Raw genomic sequence first — 19,166 nt, 5'->3', positions numbered from 1 at the left:
GAAGAAAATAAAAAATATTATTTTGCGGGGGAAAAAAGGGACATCAATTTTATTTGGGTACAGCGTCGTACGACCGCGCAAGCAATTGTCAGTTACAGCGACGCAGTACCGTATCGTAAAAAATGGCCTGGTCATTAAGGGGGCAAATCCTTCCGGGGGGGGGGGAGTGGTTAATGGTAAAACAATTGTCACTGGGACAGGAAGTGGGAAGAAATCTCTCATGGAGCCCGGATACATCTAACTCTCCACACTCTTCTCTGATTATACACTGTAAGGAATGGTCTGATGTGGAATACATGAAATCAGCTCGTGTAATTGTACTAAATCTTCTAATAAGAGGAGTCCGGAGATCCCCTTTATGAGTCCCCGCCCACTCCCTCTCAGAGCGGGGCGGTGGGCGGATGTCAGCCCATACACATCACACTCAGCCAGGGACAGGAAGCCGGTAGTGAGAGCGGAAGCCGCTGCGCATGCGCACTGAGCCCGACCGCTCCCTGCCTGCTGCACAGCGCTCCCGGTAAAAGATGTCGAAGAACACGGTGTCTGACCGCTTCCGGAGGGTGGACGTGGACGAGTATGATGAGAACAAGTTTGTGGACGAGGAGGAGGCCGGAGAGGGGCAGCAAGGACCAGACGAGGGGGAGGTGGACGGAGCGATCCGGGGATATCCTTCTGTGTAATGAGGAAGGAGCTTTACCTGGGTGAGGGCGGGCTGAGAGCTGACAGCAGGCCCCACGGGAGTGTACAGGGAGCATGGACGGCCTATAGGTGTGCATTGTGTGTGGTGGACGGTGTATAGGTGTGCAGTGTGTGTGTATATGATGGGAGGTCTATAGGTGTGTGTGATTGATGAGTCTCTAGTGGTGTGTGTCTGTGTGATTGATGAGTCTATAGGGGTGTGTGTGTGATATTTGATGAGTCTATAGGTGTGTGTGATTGATGAGTCTAGGTGTGTGATTGATGAGTCTATAGGGGTGTGTGTGTGTTTGATTGATGAGTCTAGGTGTGTGATTGAGACTATAGGGGTGTGTGTGTGTGTGTGTGATATTTGATGAGTCTATAGGTGTGTGTGTGATATTTGATGAGTCTATAGGTGTGTGTGAGATATTTGATGAGTCTATAGGTGTGTGTGAGATATTTGATGAGTCTATAGGTGTGTGTGAGATATTTGATGAGTCTATAGGTGTGTGTGAGATATTTGATGAGTCTATAGGTGTGTGTGAGATATTTGATGAGTCTATAGGTGTGTGTGAGATATTTGATGAGTCTATAGGTGTGTGTGAGAGAGATATTTGATGAGTCTATAGGTGTGTGTGTATTTGATGAGTCTATAGGTGTGTGTGTGTGTGATATTTGATGAGTCTATAGGTGTGTGTGTGTGTGTGTGTGTGATTGAGGAGTCTATAGGTGTGTGTGTGATGAGTCTATAGGGAGGGGTGTGTGTGTGTGATGAGTCTATAGGGAGGGGTGTGTGTGTGTGATGAGTCTATAGGGGTGTGTGTGTGTGTGATGAGTCTATAGGGGTGTGTGTGTGTGTGATGAGTCTATAGGGGTGTGTGTGTGTGTGATGAGTCTATAGGGGTGTGTGTGTGTGTGATGAGTCTATAGGGGTGTGTGTGTGTGTGATGAGTCTATAGGGGTGTGTGTGTGTGTGATGAGTCTATAGGGGTGTGTGTGTGTGATGAGTCTATAGGGGTGTGTGTGTGTGATGAGTCTATAGGGGTGTGTGTGTGTGTGAGTGATATTTGATGAGTCTATAGGGGTGTGTGTGTGTGTGATTGAGTCTAGGTGTGTGATTGATGAGTCTCTAGTGGTGTGTGTCTGTGTGATTAATGAGTCTATAGGTGTGTGTGTGTGTGTGTGTGTGATTGAGGAGTCTATAGGTGTGTGTGTGTGATGAGTCTATAGGGAGGGGTGTGTGTGATGAGTCTATAGGGGTGTGTGTGATGAGTCTATAGGGGTGTGTGTGTGTGATGAGTCTATAGGGGTGTGTGTGTGTGATGAGTCTATAGGGGTGTGTGTGTGTGATGAGTCTATAGGGGTGTGTGTGTGTGTGATGAGTCTATAGGGGTGTGTGTGTGTGTGATGAGTCTATAGGGGTGTGTGTGTGTGTGATGAGTCTATAGGGGTGTGTGTGTGTGTGATGAGTCTATAGGGGTGTGTGTGTGTGTGATGAGTCTATAGGGGTGTGTGTGTGAGTGATATTTGATGAGTCTATAGGTGTGTGTGTGTGTGTGTGATTGAGTCTAGGTGTGTGATTGATGAGTCTCTAGTGGTGTGTGTCTGTGTGATTAATGAGTCTATAGGTGTGTGTGTGTGTGTGTGTGTGTGTGTGTGTGTGATTGAGTCTAGGTGTGTGATTGAGACTATAGGGGTGTGTGTGTGATTGATGAGTCTATAGGTGTGTGTGTGAGACTATAGGGGTGTGTGTGTGATTGATGAGACTATAGGTGTGTGTGATTGATGAGTCTATAGGTGTGTGTGATTGATGAGTCTATAGGTGTGTGTGATTGATGAGACTATAGGTGTGTGTGATGAGTCTATAGGTGTGTGTGATTGATGAGACTATAGGTGTGTGTGATGAGTCTATAGGTGTGTGTGATAGATGAGACTATAGGTGTGAGTGATATTTGATGAGTCTAGGTGTGTGAGTGTGTGTGTGATGAGTCTATAGGTGTGTGTAAGTGATATTTGATGAGTCTATAAGTGTGTGTGTGTGATGAGTCTATAGGGGTGTGTGTGTGTGTTTGCTGAGTCTATAGGTGTGTGTGCTGGACGGTCTATAGGTGTGCTATGTGATCTCAACACCGTGATTTACTAAAACTTGAGCATAGCTGCACCAGATTTTGCTCTCGCTATTTTTAATAAATCTCCCTCCCCAGTGTGTGTGTGTGTGTGTGTGTTGGCAGCACTCTGTAGGTGGGCACTGTTGGAAGTCCCACTGTGTGAATGAGTGACGAACATCAGACTAAGGGGAAGCCATATAGGAGCCAGCGGCACTGATCATTGGGGGGGGAACTGACAGGCTGGTTGTACACAAGTCCTTCAATTGACTTGTGTACAACCAGCTAGCCCATACACCCGGTTTAAAAATTGACCAGTCCACAAATGGCTGTCTTAAAGGCCGGTTCACACCATGAATTGCACAGGAATTCCGTGTGATTCTTAGCCCATTCATTCGAATAGGCACTTTAGAAAAAATGTGACCTGCATTTGGAGGTTAAGGGAGTTGTAAAGGAAAACATTTTTTTGCCTAAAATTAATGTCTGGAAGGTAGACAGACAGAATAGTGTAATGATTCTGTTAAACGAGTAAATACCTAAATTCCTTCATCTATATCACCTCCGGCATTCTAGTTTCTGTTCTCTCATTCACTTCCTGGTTTGCATCGCTCGGTCATATAAGAACTACATTTCCCAGTATGCATTGCGGCACGCCCAGTAATTCACACCTCCTTGAAGTCTCTAACACGTAGAGAGCGTCGGGCCGCACAGATGTAGTTCCCAGGAGGGGGTGAGCACGTTACTGACCACCGCAGTAAACCCTCCCGTCACGGTGGTCAGTAATATCAGACAAGCAGGAAGTGAACAGAGAAGAAATAGAGCAACTTCTGAGCAAAAATTAACAATGAGGAAGTGAAAAGAGGAATGTCTGCATGTAAAGGATGCTTATTATGAAAAAAAAAAATTCCTTTACAACCCCTTTAACATTGACACCAACTGCAGTGCATTTTGAACATAGTGCGGGCAATGCGCACGGAATGCAATGTTCTGGGGTGAACTGGCTCTAAATCCCTGTACATACGGGCCAAATATCGTCCAAATCCAGCTGAATTTCCGCTCATGTGTGTACAGCTGCTTGTCTGAAAGAAGCGGATATCACGACCGACTTCTGTCGGAACAAGCACAGTGGAAAATCGGCAGCTGATCGGTATCCGATGGCTGTGAGTGCTGATCGGTGTGTTCTGGTTGGGTGACTTGGATGCAGTTGGGACAGTGGGTACGTTTTTTTTTTATTTATTTATTTATTTTTTCCTGGAAAAATAGTTTTTTTTTTTTTTTTTTTATAAGGTGGGCTTCGCGTTTAAAATTCCAATCCAATTGGTTGCTGCGCTTCGTAGGTTATCTATGAGCCACTTCTGAAGGGAAATTGCGTGCACAACGTAAAGAGGAAGCTTTGTGTGTCTGTCGCACACTTCTGCTTTCTTTAATTCTCTACATGTTCCGGAGGGGGAAAAAAATCTCTGGTATTTCAAACTTGTAATGAACGTTTACAACCTTCAGAGTATAGAATGCACAATATACCTTTGTGTTGGTATAGTTTATACAACACTTGTAGTGTGTGCTTGTTTCTGGAGAGTATTGAACAATAGGTGGAATGTTTGATCTCTATGACGTGTTTTTTTTTCTCCTCTCTACACACCTTGATGAGACCGGGTTGTGTGTTTTATCGATGAGCACAGGGTGTTCCAGCGACTGAAGAAGGCATGCTGTGTCTTGCTCGCTGTTTAGGAATGCAGGAAGTGGGTGATCGGACTTCGGGAAGATGGAAATTTAGCCATATTAGCATTTTCAAGTTGGCTCCTTCCCTGTTTGCTGGCAAAAATAATAGTTCCACTTATACGCGTGATTTTCTAAAAATAGGACAGGAAAGGACCGTGTTCATTGTGGAGCGTGTGTAGGTTCAGCTGCTGTGATTATAAAAATCTGGCATTCAAGTAATCTGTTTGGAATGAGAACCAAATGTGAAGTATCCAGGCTGCAGATTAGAGCATAGTTGTGATTTCCTAAGAGGATAGTCTGGGTTTGGCTCCCTACTCGCTGCAATCACCTTGGTGTACACTTTGTGTGCTGATTGATTTGTCATGGTGTCTAGGCCAGTGAGGACTCTGGTATACATGCATTCATACTTCTGTTTGGTAGTTTGCACAATGAAACCAGAGTAGTCCTCGCCCCCCCCCCCCCCGGTTCTACCTTTTTGTACTCTGTAATTTTCTGTAAGGACACACATTTACTTGCAGGTATGAGGCCTGTAGCTTTGAAAGGCATTAGGGGTCAACTGATATCAGAAATTTGAATTGGCCCTGAAAATTTGATTTTCAGCAGCATTTTGGGGTGGAGGCAGGGGGCTTCTCAGACACCTGGCCCCCACCCTATGTGAATGAGTGTGGGGTACATTGTACCCCTACTTGTTCACCCAGAAAGTGTCAGGGAAAAAAAAAAACAGTTTTTGAAAAAGTTCTCTATTAAAGTAGATCCAACGTGTGTGTTTTTTAATTTTTTTTGTCCTCTCCGATGAGGTCTTCTTCTGGTTCTTTCCTCTCCGGTGAGGTCTTCTTTTGGTTCTTTCCTCTCCGGTGAGGTCTTCTTTTGGTTCTTTCCTCTCCGGTGAGGTCTTCTTTTGGTTCTTTCCTCTCCGGTGAGGTCTTCTTTTGGTTCTTTCCTCTCCGGTGAGGTCTTCTTTTGGTTCTTTCCTCTCCGGTGAGGTCTTCTTTTGGTTCTTTCCTCTCCGGTGAGGTCTTCTTTTGGTTCTTTCCTCTCCGGTGAGGTCTTCTTTTGGTTCTTTCCTCTCCGGTGAGGTCTTCTTTTGGTTCTTTCCTCTCCGGTGAGGTCTTCTTTTGGTTCTTTCCTCTCCGGTGAGGTCTTCTTTTGGTTCTTTCCTCTCCGGTGAGGTCTTCTTTTGGTTCTTTCCTCTCCGGTGAGGTCTTCTTTTGGTTCTTTCCTCTCCGGTGAGGTCTTCTTCTGGTTCTTCTCCTGACACTAGCTCTGGCTGTTGTTTAGTTTTGGCATGGGTCATAACTTGTATAACCACGTCCGTCTGGTGATGTCACCTCCCCATCATGCCCTGGGTGGTGATGTCACAAGGGGTGGGGTCTCTGGATGACTTCACCAGATGACCACGCCCCATGGCTATATAAGTAATGGCACACACCAAAGCTAACACAACAGCGGGAGCTAGCATCAGAAGAACTGGAGGGAGAAGACATCAGTGCAGCGAGAATAACCGGAGGGAAAAGACACGTTGAAGCTACTTTATTAAAGGACCTGTGTACTGGTTTTATTTTTTACACTTTTTTTTTTTGTGTGAATGAGTAGGGGTACCCCTAATAATTGGGTGACCGGAATCTGGGGGCTTCCATATTCCAATAAGCCCCCCCCCCCCCCCCCCCACCTCCAGCAGACCCGCTCAGCCACGCACACGTGGATGTTCAGTCTACCAATAAAAATACAATGGCTACCAGTACTGGTACTGAGGCTCGTGCTAAAGGTCAGTCAATCAAACTTCCAGGTTCCAAATCTAGAGTAATCATGAATAATTCAGAATTCAAGGCAGATAACCAAAAAGGATTATGAGTAATAATTGTAATGTATGGAGAGTACAGTAAAGTGTTGTGTATTATTATAGAAGGCACACCCAATGATTCTCCCCTCTCTCTTTACTGTGTTTTTGTCCTTTTTGATTTCCTTAACTCCGGTGCACAGGAAACATGGTGGGAGCTCTTCATGCTGCTTTAAAGAATCCACCTATTAATACGAAGAATCAAACTGCAAAGGTAAGATCTCTCCCACAATTGTACACACAAAATCCGCACAAATCGCACTGTGGGAGGTTTGCTACAACTGGTGCACACATAATCTGGTGCAGTTGTGTATGGTAGCCAATCGGTTATTAACTTTAGTTTGTTCAATTAAGGTTTGGTAATAAAACCTGCAGCTAATTGGTTTCTGTTGGGTGTGTGGGGGTATCGAACATGCATGAGCCCATTTCTTCTCTTCAGGTTAGTGTTTGCATACACCTGGCTTGTTCAGCAATGCCGGACCCATGTTTCACCGGGGGGGGGGTGCATGTTTAGGTTTCTAAAGACTCCTTCAGAGCAGAAGCCTCTGCCAGTGAGATTGTCCTATAGAAGCCTGTTAAGCCCTGTACACACAATCGGTCCATCGGACCGTTCTCATCGGTTAACCGATGAAGCTGACTGATGGTCTGATGTGCCTACACACCATCAGTTAAAAAACTGATCGAGTCCAACGCGGTGGCGTACAACGAAACAACGTGTAGAGAAAAATGAAGTTCAATGCTTCCGAGCATGCGTCGACTTGATTCTGAGCATGCGCAGGTTTTTAAACCAATGCTTTTGCGTACTAACCATCGGTTTTGACCTATCGGTTAGGCGTCTATCGATTGAATTTTAAAGCAAGTTCAACATTTTTGGACCGAAGGATAACTGACCGATAGGGCCCACACACGGTCGGTTTGGACCGATGAAACTGACCTTCAGTCCGTTTCCATCGGTTTTGACCGACTGTGTGTACGCGGCCTTAGTGTTTGCTGCAGTTTGTGGACTGGATCTGCTTCACGTGCATCCATTCACGGGAGGTTTGTCAGATATGCACTTTCCTCTACTCCTTCCATCATTGTTGGCTTGAACCCCTCCCCAGTCAGTGTTTTTTTTGTTATTACGGTCTGTCCCCCCCGCTAGGGAGATTTACCTCTCTATTTGTGCTGTTTACCAAAGTAAAAAGAAAATCCCAAATTGTGGGTTGTCCCCAGAAAAGTAATTGAGGGGAAATCTTCCAAAGGGAAACTAGTTCTGGTGACTTGGGGGTCCCCAAGGGATTCCCTTAATTTGCAGGGATTTTCTCTCTTCCCGCTTTGGCTGTGGGACAGGAAGTGAAGGGAAATCTCCAAAATAGAACACATGGTGAAAACAAATCTGACGGGTTATAACACCCCCACCCCTTTTCAGCATCTTTGGATTGTGGCCATGTTGAGTAAGGTCAGATTTCTGTAGCATTTACTTCCTGGAATACATCTGCTCTTGGCTCAGGCATGCAGGCAGGAGGGTTTGCTTAGCTGAGAGAACCCCCTTCTCCAGATAAAAGCAAGATCCATTTACTAGCAGCATAAGGATTAAAAATGGTTCCTTTTGATTGTATCTGCTATTGCCATTTGAAGCGGAACTTTAGGGCCTGTTCACATCTGTGTGCTTTTGCCGAGCTAAACACAGCTGCTCAGTGCGTCATAGCTGCATGGAAAATAGTCCCCCTTTTAAATGCTATGTAACGGTTCACATCTGTGTGCGTTTTTATACAATGTGCTACACTTTTTAAACTCCTGATGCTGGATCTTTTGTGCATTTTGTGATAATCGCATGGATGCAACGTCGTTTTTGTTAGTGCGTTCCACCCCCAAGTGACAGAGAGGAAAACCCAATATACATTGACATTTAGTGAAATGCATTAAAAAGCTTTAGAAGTGTGGCTTTGAAGAAAAATGCACGTTGCATTTTTGAACACACAGATGTGAATGGGCCTCAAACATTTGTTCGGTTGCAATTTTTCGGTAACCGAACAAGTCTCAAATGAAATGAATCCATTAAAGGCATAATGGAAGTAAAATCCAGTGACTTGGTTGTCATCCAGAAGTGTGGTGGTTGTAGGAATTGAAGCATCTTGGGGCTTGGTACCCAGGTTCAGTTTGGGAAGAAGGAAAGGAGAAAGAAATGAGGATGGGAATTGAGGGTATGGGTTTGGTTGTGTGACATTCCAGAATATTCTTTTAGATCATGGGTCTTTAAACTACGGCCCTCCAGTTGTTCAGGAACTACAATTCCCATCATGCCTAGTCATGTCTGTGAATGTCAGTGTGTTACAATGCCTCATGGGAATGCGTAGTTCCGCAACAGCTGGAGGGCCGTAGTTTTAAAGAACCCTGTTTTAGATAGTCTGTTAAAAAAAATGTCTATCTTACCTTCAGACTGCAGCATTTTTTTACAGCGGTTCAGTTTGTGGCTAATGAGCATCCTGCTTAGTCATGTTAGACTACTGGACATTTCCTTCCTTTTCACAAGCTTTGCCAAGTATTGCATTTCATACTTCTAGACCAAAATTTCAACTCTGTGAAAATGTATTTGCTAAACGGTGTTCATTAAAGGTTTTTTATTTCCTTTAGGTTGGGCTTCAGCCAAGGGAGGGGGGGGGTGAAACAAAAAACTGTAGCTGCTGACTGTTTTTAATAAACGCACTTACCTGTCCAGGGATCCAGCGATGTCCTCATCTGAGCCGGTTTCTTCACAGATCTTTGGTTCCCGGCTCTGGCATGTAAACTATGGGAATCTGGCTATGAAGCCACAAGGCGTCACAGCCAGATGTCCACCATTAACATGCCAGAGCCGGGAACCAAAGACTGGTGAAGAAACTGGCTTAGCCGAGGACAGTGCTGGATCCCTGGACAGGTCAGTGCTTGGTTATTAAGTCAGCAGCTACAGTTTTTGTAGCTGCTGACTTTTAATTTTCACACATCCGACCTGAAGCCCTTCTTTTAGGAAAGAAAAAAATAAAAACACTTAATGGACACGCTTAAGCAAAAAGAGTTGGCGTTTTTGATTTAAAACGATAAAGAAGGAAATATGAAATGCAATACTTGGCAATGCTCGTGAAAAGGAAGAAAATGTTGAATGCTCGTTGTGCATGCATGAGCTTCGATGCGCTTTGTGAATGGTCCCACAGCGTTCTGTGCCCTAGATGGCTGCAGGCAGCGAGGGGGGAGGAGAACTTCTTCTCAGGTCACCTAGAGATCTAGGTAATCATCGGAAGTCGATGTGTAGCAGTGGGACACGGCACAGAGACTGTCCATGGGATAAAAATATGGCACTGCAAGGGTTAACAGTTCCCAGCATGAAACTAGGGCTCGGCAAGGGGAGATGATCCTCGGGGCAATAGAATGGCACGTCGTGGGGATTAACAGTTCATGGAGTGGAAATAAGGCACAGCAAGGGGAGATGATCCTCAAGGCAGTAGTATGACACAGCAAGGGTAACAATTTGTGGAGTAGAAATGGGGCATAGCAAGAGGTGGTAATCCTCAGGGCAAAAGAAAGGCACAGCGAGGATTAATAGTCCATGGAGTGGAAATATGGCACAGAAAAAAGGGCAATTCTCCACAAGGCAGCAAAGCACAGCAGGGGGTTAACCGTCCATGGGGCAACAATAAGGCACAGCAAGGGGAAACAATCTTTGGGGCGGTAGTTTGGCACAGTGAGGAGAGACAGGAGGGTTCAGAGACTCGCATGGAGGACACTGGATGGTCCTAGGCTTCTGAGGCTGTCTGGGTGACAGATGGCTGGTACAGGAGGGTTTGTGGAGGCAGGACCCAGGCCTGGTGTCTGCTGGGTTCAGAGAGGGAAAAGTGTGCTGGGCACCACGGCTACAGATCAGAAGCAAAGCAGAGGGCGTCGGTGGACAGGAGGCTGGATAACAGGGTGGCAGGTGCAGCTCCTGTAGGCCCACCTGGGGTCCTCACACGCCTATGTAGCATTCAGGTGACTGATAGAAGAATTAAATGCTTTTTCCCAGCCTAGGTAGATCTACCTGAGCTGGGGTCTGATTGCCTGGGCAACTGGCTCTGCCTCCTTCCTATGAGGCTGGGGGCGAGCCCTTCTCCAGCAGGGCACAGTTCAGGAAGAGGAGCGCACCATGCCAGCTAGATCCTGGTGGCCAGGGGAAGGAAGTCTGCAGCTAGTATGAGGGAATCCACATGCCTCTTGCACACATGGGATCTGATGGCCAGGTGCCTCACACGAAGAAGGTGTGGAGTGCCAGGAGCTGTGTGCCAGGTGTTGGCTGCACCTCGCACGTATATGGTTTGCAGCATTGAGATGTGCGGGGAGCAGAGGGGGAAGCTGGACGCTGTGACAACCATTATAGGCGCATACCATATCTAGCAGTAGTAGTGTATTTAAAGGGTATTTTCTGGGTTAAAGCTGACCTCTGGGAATGAAACACAATCTACCCTTGTAGTTCTCTCCTCCCTACAAGGGTTAAATACTTATTTTCTCTAGTGGTGCAGTGTATTGCTCATTTTCTCTGTCCCTCGGAGATGACACTGAGGGACTGAACACAGCCCAGGACTCGAGGACTGCACTAAAGCCTTCCGGATTGAGGGATAAGGTATAAGTAATTGCCTTATTCTTGAACCCCCTATACTAAACAAGCAGTTAACCCTTGCAAGTTTGAGAGCCCCACTGCAAGGATACATGCCTGATGATTGGGTCCTTCGTGGCTCCGACACGTGCAATCTGCTGTAACGATGAGATCGCTGATTAAAGCTTTGGACCCACTCTGGAGATCCTTGGTGTGCTGGTGGCATTTTCTTGCTCTTCCATTGCAAGGATAGACTTTGTCCAATCCCCAAAGTTCAACCTTCTAGTTCTCCTATGAGTGCCCAAATGGTGCAGACAGGCTCCAGCACCGATTGCTGCTTGTGCATACTGTTGAATACACTCCTCAAGCCCAATGAGCCCCAAATCCTAGATTGCTGTAACCAACAAGTTTCGACACCTCAACCCAGTGTCACATGCTGACTGGCACCCCATAATTTGAACCCAACCTGCTACCAGTATACATGCCAATTTCAGCAGCCGGTTATTTTTGGGCACCCAGCCTAAGTAAGAATGTTACTAGAAGAATGTGTAGGTACCTGCGTTGAAATAGAGTAAGGATACAGGCATATTTTTATAGAAAAGAAATGTAGCAGCTAGTTTGCAGGGCAGGACATGAGAAAAAAGTTGTTCCTCCACTGCAATATGCTGCTAATTGATGGCTCTGCTTACATGGCACTAGAGACGGTAACTACGCATGCTCCTTTTTCTCATCAGACCAGTTCACCCATGACAAGCTGATAATGAGCAGAGCGATCCACACGTTATACTATAAGAAGTATGGGACTCTACATAAAGTTTTGTATTTTAAAATAGGTTGCTAGTTTTCTTAAATTGCAATGCTTTGACATCAAGTGATGCTAAACTGCTGGTTTAAAAGAAGAAAATTCTACTAAAGTCTTAACTTTAAAAACAAATAACTTTTTAATGCTCCCAGCTGCCTCCCCAAATTTTTTTTTTGGTGCTGTGATCCGACTTGCTGTTGGAGGATGGTTATGTTCATTCTCCATGGTCCCACTGTATGTAGGAACATAACCACCCTCTCTTGCTTCCGAGATAGTCTAGGGCAGTGGTTCTCAACCTGTCTAGTGCCGTGACCCCTTGATGAAATTTCCCAAGTTGTGGGGACCCCCAACAGTAAAATTTACAAAGTGTATAGCACCCAAGCATGTATCTAGCACTGACACGGAATAACAACTTTTGAGGAACCAACTGGGACATTTATATTTAAATGATATGTATTGTACCACAATTATATTTTTCACAGTCATGTCAGACTTATTTAATCAAAATCGATGTATTAATTACACTGCTGTGACAAACAGTACAAAAATGCCTTAATTACCGGTATTTAGTGCCTGGCTTGCCAAAGTACCTCAGGTGTTCCGTCAGCATCAGCAACCCGTCTATTATATTAACCGGAAGTGACGCCGCCGCCATCTTGGTACCCTCATCCGCAGCAAGGCTACAGTTAGAAGTCGGCAAGTGGACATCTTTTTACACCCACCAAAGTCTAGTATTTTACATGTATTTTTACCAGTAAACTGAGCTTATATACTATATAAAGCTTATATAGTATATAAGCTCAGTTTACTGGTAAAAATACGTGTAAACTGCAAGACTTCGGTGGGTGTAAAAAGATGTCCGTTTGCCGACTTCTAACTAGCCTTGCTGCGGACGAGGGTACCAAGATGGCGGCGGCGTCACTTCCGCACGGTTCTCCTCTCCCGGAAGTGACGTCTTGCTGGCCGAGACGGACAGACTCAGGCGTAAACAGTAATTTTGGGTCCGTCTCGGCCAGCGTTACAGTTTGGACTAGCATTCGTGACCCCCGGCAAATTGCCAAATGACCCCCGGGTTGAGAACCGCTGGTCTAGGGACTATGAGATGTCTACTGTAGTGTGCATATGACTGCAACTAAGGTATGCTGCTTGTTCCAAACAAATAGAAATTAGAGGGAAAGTAGAGGTTTGGAAGCTCGTAGAGGACATTACAAGGAGGCAGAAAAACACAAAGAATTTCATGGAAAAAATATTACTGGGCCATTAAAGCGGTAGTAAACCACAGCACAAAAAAAAAATGGGCAGTTTAAGTCATAATGTGCTTGTATGCATCGCGCATACTAGCACATTATGACAGACTTTCCTGAAAACTAAGCGGACTAAACTTTAAAGCGGACCTTCGGTATTTTTTTTTTTTTTTCAACTTTCCATCTTTTAAAGGGGGTTCTTTTTTTGTCTGAATTTCTCACTTCCTGTTCCTCCTCAGTAAGCTGTTCTGGCTGACTAACTCACATCGGATGATGGGGGAAAGCTTACTGAGGAAAAACAGGAAGTGAGAAATTCAGACAAAGGGAAAAAAACATTTAGAAGGAAAAGGTAAGTGAACCAACAATGCACTAGCTTAAAGGAACCTTTTTAGAAAATTAAAAAACAAACCTTTACAACCCTTTTAAATCTTCTTCCCTTGTTTTAACTTTGGATAGTAAAACTTTATATTATAAATAATAATAATAATAATAATAATAATAATAATTTTTTTTCTGCCAGTAAATACCTTTTATACAGCCTTGTCTGGTCATTAGCCTAGGCTTATGACATGCACAGAGCTCTCTCTCCCTCCTGAGAGTTTGACAGGAAGGGAGGGGGGGGGTGAGTCATAAGAGGGCCAATGAGAGCTGGAGAAAGTTAACAGGCAGCAGCTTCAGATGCCCACAGTTAAAATGGTTGACGCCAGACACAGTGGATGGAGATTTCTGCAGCATATTTGGCAAGTACAGAATCAAAGTATATATAAAATAGTATGCATAGTGGCTGGAGGGAAGCTTCAGAATGGCAAAGATGTTTTAATTACAAATTATGTGAGCAGAAGAAGTTCCTCTTTTTATTAGTGGAGGTGTATGTAATATGTAAATAGTTTAGTGATGTTTTAAGAATGCATACTGAAGGGGTGTGTTTAAAAAAAAAAAAAAGACCTAGTTGCTGTGTCCTGAGCATCAAGTGATTGGATCATTCTGTTTTCTAACTTCTGTTGCTTTTCTTTGACAGGATCGAGCGGAGAGTCTTGTGCTGAAAGTTTTGATCTCGTTCAAAACAAATGAGATAGAAAAAGCAGTCCAGTCACTAGAGAAGAATGATGTGGACCTGCTAATGAAATACATCTACAAGGGCTTTGAGAGCCCATCTGACAACAGCAGTGCAGTCCTACTGCAATGGCATGAAAAGGTGAGGATCTAGACTGGGACTCCAGCAATAAAAGAACCGTATGCTGTGTGCTATGACAGTAGCAATCGATCAGCAACAATCTTTCGTTGTTCTAACTACAGGCATACCCCGCTTTAAGTACACTCACTTTACATACACTCGCAGGTAAGGACATACCTGCGAGTGTATGTAAAGTGCCTTACAAGTACTGTACGAACATTTTGCAGCCACAGTAGAAGGAGCTGAAGCTCAGAGAGCATAGCCCGCCCTGTTCCAGAGTGCCCCTGATACCCCCACTACAGCCCCTGAGACCTCAACTACAGCTCTTGACACCCCCACTACAGTCCCTGACCCCCCACTACACCCTAGAAATGAAAAAGGTATTGTTTCACTTTAAGTACATTTTCGTTTTACATACATGCTCTGGTCCCGTTGTGTACTTAAAAGTGGGGTATGCCTGTATTCAAAATTAGAAGCAGCGTGCTAATTTGAATTTTTGGCTTTGGATTGCTGTTTGCCCAGACGTTTTCATTTTAGGCCTTATTCACACGGGGTGATTACATTTATGCCCTGTGCAGGGCTGTGGTTTGCCAACATGGGGTATACAGGTGTTGCATGCATCCCTGTGCTGGCAGCCTCATTGTTGTCTATTGGCACATAGCAGCTGTATCCCAATATGAAGTCCAGATGCCTATTGCTCAAAAAGTTCTTCCTTCAGGCAAATTTTTGGAGTTTTTGACCCCGTAGACTTCACTGGGAATGCCTGGAAAAAAATGCATGTTGCACCCAACACTCTTCTGTACAGGAAGTCCCGAACATCTGACTTGCAAACGACTCCTACTTACGAACGGGATCCTGCGTGGCCACTTTTCAATGGCGGGCACATTCGACGGAACATTGGAAAGAAATGTATCTGCCGTTCTGCGCATGCGCGGTCGCTATTTGACGGAACACAGGAAAATTCCGTATTTACCTTTCTTCACATGCTGTTCTAACATATTCGACTTAAAGTGGAGGTTCACCCGGAAATGTAAATTTTTTTAACATTAGATTCATGCTCATTTTGTCTAGGGGAATCGGGTAGTTTTTTAAAAAATGAAGCAGTACTTACCGTTTTAGAGAGCGATCTTCTCCGCCGCTTCCGGGTATGGGCTGCGGGACTGGGCGTTCCTATTTGATTGTCTTCCGAAGGTCACATCTATCACGTCACGATTTTCCGAAAGTACCCGAACGTCGGTGCGCAGGCGCTGTATAGAGCCGCACCGGCGTTCAGCTTCCTTCGGCTACTCGTGACGCAATGTATGTGACCGTCGGAAGCCTTTCGGAAGACTGTCAATCAAATAGGAATGCCCAGTCCCGAAGACCCATACCCGGAAGTGGCGGAGAAGATCGCTCTCTAAAACGGTAAGTACTGCTTCGTTTTTTAAAAAAAAACTAGCCGATTCCCCTAGACAAAATGAGCATCAATCTAATGTTACATTTTTTTTTTTTGGGTGAACGCTTTAAGAACAAACCTACAGTCCCTAACCCGTTCGTAACTCGGGTACTGTGCCTGTACAGTAAATCACTCCTGAAATGTACAAAAAAAAGCTTTTAAAATCACCTAAATACGTTATGTTCAAGTGTAAATGTAGCCTGAAACCTATGCTGGGTGGTCTGTTATGGGAAAAGTGACCAGCTCCTGTAGTGATGACCTCCCATATTTTCTGTGCTCCTTGCGAATGGATGGAGGGGAATGAGGGTGAGCCCCTTTAGAGAGAAAATGAAAAATGTTCTCCACCTTCCACCACTCGGTGCTTGAGCTGCCATGGATAGGCAATATCAAGTTGGAAGGGTTTTGGGGTGTGCCCAGCCTTATACAGTATTTTATATTCACTTCAGGGGGTACATCAGGCCAGTGTGAATTCATAAGGGCGCCTTGCTGTACTTTTATTTTTTTTACCGTATTTATCCGGGTATACCGCGCGCTGGCGTATAACAGGCACCCCAAACCTAGAAAGGTAGTTTAAGGAAAAAAATAAAAACTTACATTTTTGCCCTGCGTCCGTCTGTGGCCTTGTCCGTCTGTGGCCTTGTCCGGCGTCCGTCTGTGGCCTTGTCCGGCGTCCGTCTGTGGCCTTGTCCGGCGTCCGTCTGTGGCCTTGTCCGGCGTCCGTCTGTGGCCTTGTCCGGCGTCCGTCTGCAGCTTCCTCGCAGGGTCCGTCCAGCGTTGTGAGTGTCCGTTTTTGGATTTGGCGCCTTTGCCGAGCCAAGAGGAGCCGGATTTCCTGTGTGTTCGGCTTGTCTCGGGTCCTCTCGCTAGGCTGCGGGCCGAGCGCGCAGTACACTCGGCTCGGTCTATTTTGGCGGCGCCCGGGAACAGCACTATTGGCGTATATTGCGCACCCACGATTTCCCCCTGATTTTAAGGGGGAAAAAGTGCGCGGTATACGCCGATAAATACGGTATATAATATGTATGTACCTGCCATGCAAAGATAAGTGTTACTTGCATTTCTTCCGGGTGCTGACAGGTTTACTTTTTAGAAAATATTTGTAGTTTTAGGAAGTAATCCTGATTGCCAAAAGCCACCTTTTTAGTGAATGCCTTTTATGTGTAGTTGATACAGGAACATGCTTATTTTGGAGGTGCTGTACATTTTTATGGTTTGGGGTTGCTTAGCTGCTTCAGAGCCTGGCGGCTTGCAGTCATTGACTCGTACATTCTGCATCCTATCAAACAGGTACTTAATGAGAATGTCGTGCCATTTCTTCAAAAGTTGAAGCAGAAATTAGACTTTCAGCATAATCTGAAGTACTCTAAAAGCCCCCAAATATCTTAAAACTGAAAGAATTTTGCATGGAGGAGTTATGTCAGAGACTGGTTGGCAGTTTTACAAAGTACCTACAAGAAGTCATTTCTGCTTGAAGAACTACTACAAGCTTTTTATTTTTCATGTTGGATAGAGTAAGAGGCGGTTCGCACTGGGGCGACTTGGGATCCGACTTGAGGTCGCCTCAAGTTGCGCTGTCGAGAAAAACAATGCAAGTGAATGGGAGCGGTGTTAATACACACGACTCCAGTCGCTCCGACTTCAAAAGAAGTTCCTGTACTACTTCAATCCGACTTGTAGGCGATTTGTACCCATTGATTTCAATGGAAGTCGCCTCCAAGTCTGATCCAAGTCTGATCACTGTCTTAACTGAAGCGACTTTCCAGGAAGATAACATACATTTCTCCGGCAAACCTCTCCCTCCCCCAGAGCTGATTGTTGTTTGGCCACTGGAAAGTCTCCTGTCGACGACTTCAAGTCGTGTTGTAAATCGCCCCAGATCGCCCTGTGGTTCATGCTCAAGTCGTGTCGGAGTCGCCTCTAAAAGTCGCGCTGGAAGTCGTGTCGCACTGGTGTGAACCGACTCTAAGGAAGATATATTTACTATTTTTGTTCCATTGTGGAGATTCCCCCTCGCTTCCTGTCCCATAGTCAAGAGGAAATCGCTGCAAATTTAGGGAATTTCTTGGAGACCCCCAGGTCACCAGAACTAGTACCACCATTGGAAGATTTCCCCCTCCATTACTTTTCTGGGGCCAACCCAAAATGTGTTTTGTTTTTTTTTCCTCTTCGTAACGGTAAAAAGGACAAATGGAGATGATGAATCTCCCTAACAGGGACACAGACGGCAATAAAAACCCGATAGGAGTTCTAATACTTCTCCCCTCTATCCCAAAATAAAAAAAAGTTTTGCCTTTAGTTATACTTTAAGATCTGCTTTTGATGCCAATGGTGTACTTTCTTTTCCCACAGGTAAACATTACATATGATTTATTACACAAAAAAAAATTATTCAAAAGGCAAATTTTTGTGTATTTTTATCAGTAGATGCAGTATGAATAAATATTTAATACTTTTATGGTGAAAAAAGTCAACAATTGTCATTCGATGTGCCTACATTTTTCACATGACCGTATGTCTTGCATGTATTGACTTCTAATTTAAATTATATAAATAGATTTCCTTGTTAAAGACTTTTGTCTGATTTCCTAATTGTTTTTATTGCAGGCTTTGGCCGTTGGTGGAGTGGGTTCTATAGTCCGGGTGCTGACTGCCAGGAAGACAGTTTGAATGTTCAGCTGGTTACGATCTATCGAAGAGCTGGTGCCAAGACCAAAACCCTGAACTGCTGTGGCCGACCATCCCTCTCTATCACTGCCCATATTTTTTTTTTCTTTTTCCTTTGCCCGGTTTTTATTTTTGATACACTTTTGAAGTCTGCAGTACCTGTGAGAGTGTGCTGTGAGTGCAGTGCTTTGTTGATATGAGTGTTAAGTTATCAGTACACGCCCTCAATGAGCTGGGCTCTATTGAACAACCATCACCCTTCTTATTTGTACAGGTTGCAGTGATATCTGCTTCTCTGTGAATTGTATTGCGCCTTATAACCTCATTCTCGTCAGGGCTAATTCCCCACAGCTTGGCCCCCAAAGCTAGCTGCAACCCTCTTTCTTTGCCTCCCTGCTGCCACACCTCCCCCTGCCACCACACCATTTGGCTAGTTTTCTCAGGGGTGGCATTTTGCAATCTAAGGATTTTATATCATGGAACATCTTCCAGAGACATAGCTAGGGTCACCCAATGCCTATTTGGCAGCACCTGGATTGTATCCAACTCCCTCAGGTCCTAGGTGTATAAAGGGATAAATTATGCAGTAAACCTAATCGCTCTGCTGCTGTGACATCTTGGGTTCCTTTCTTTAACCAACAAAATGAGGTCTTGTCTACTTCATGTTCACCAGTCATACACACAGCGGAGGAGCTGTTTGGTGGGTCAGGTCAATAACAGTCTAGCATTGTGGGTTAATATAGCAGTGTGGTGTTGCTGGTTTGTAATGCATTGTTGAACCGGATATATGCATGTATCTCTTGCTTGCAAAATGGCCGCCACCTCTGTGTGTAGGGGACATATGTCTTCATTAAAGAGACAGTACTGTGTAATTTAAAATAAATAAATAAATGGTTTGCACTTGTAGATTTTGGTAGACTATAGAT

The 19,166-nt window shown here is 44.9% G+C and overlaps 1 protein-coding gene across 1 annotated transcript; it reads left to right on the top strand.

Annotated features, from left to right (window-relative positions):
- Window positions 1-422: 422 nt before the first annotated feature.
- On the top strand, window positions 423-19,146 carry ARPC5 (actin related protein 2/3 complex subunit 5). The gene is made up of 4 exons (XM_040360332.1): window positions 423-664; window positions 6,481-6,553; window positions 13,986-14,162; window positions 18,181-19,146. Exons 1-4 carry the CDS (start codon window positions 525-527, stop codon window positions 18,241-18,243), a joined length of 453 nt encoding a protein of 150 aa, XP_040216266.1. The 5' UTR covers window positions 423-524; the 3' UTR covers window positions 18,244-19,146.
- Window positions 19,147-19,166: the final 20 nt, after the last annotated feature.

Source organism: Rana temporaria, chromosome 7 (assembly GCF_905171775.1).
Source record: "Rana temporaria chromosome 7, aRanTem1.1, whole genome shotgun sequence".
Classification (NCBI taxonomy): domain Eukaryota; kingdom Metazoa; phylum Chordata; class Amphibia; order Anura; family Ranidae; genus Rana; species Rana temporaria.
The sequence above is the reverse complement of the archived record's forward strand: the minus strand, read 5'-3'. Positions and strand labels throughout refer to the sequence as shown.

Coding starts and splice junctions, on each gene's coding strand:
- ARPC5 (XM_040360332.1), top strand. CDS start 525: ATGTCGAAGAACACGGTGTCTGACCGCTTCCGGAGGGTGGACGTGGAC. Junction 665..6,480: donor GTGGACGGAGCGATCCGGGG/ATATCCTTCTGT, acceptor ACTCCGGTGCAC/AGGAAACATGGTGGGAGCTC. Junction 14,163..18,180: donor TACTGCAATGGCATGAAAAG/GTGAGGATCTAG, acceptor TTTTTATTGCAG/GCTTTGGCCGTTGGTGGAGT.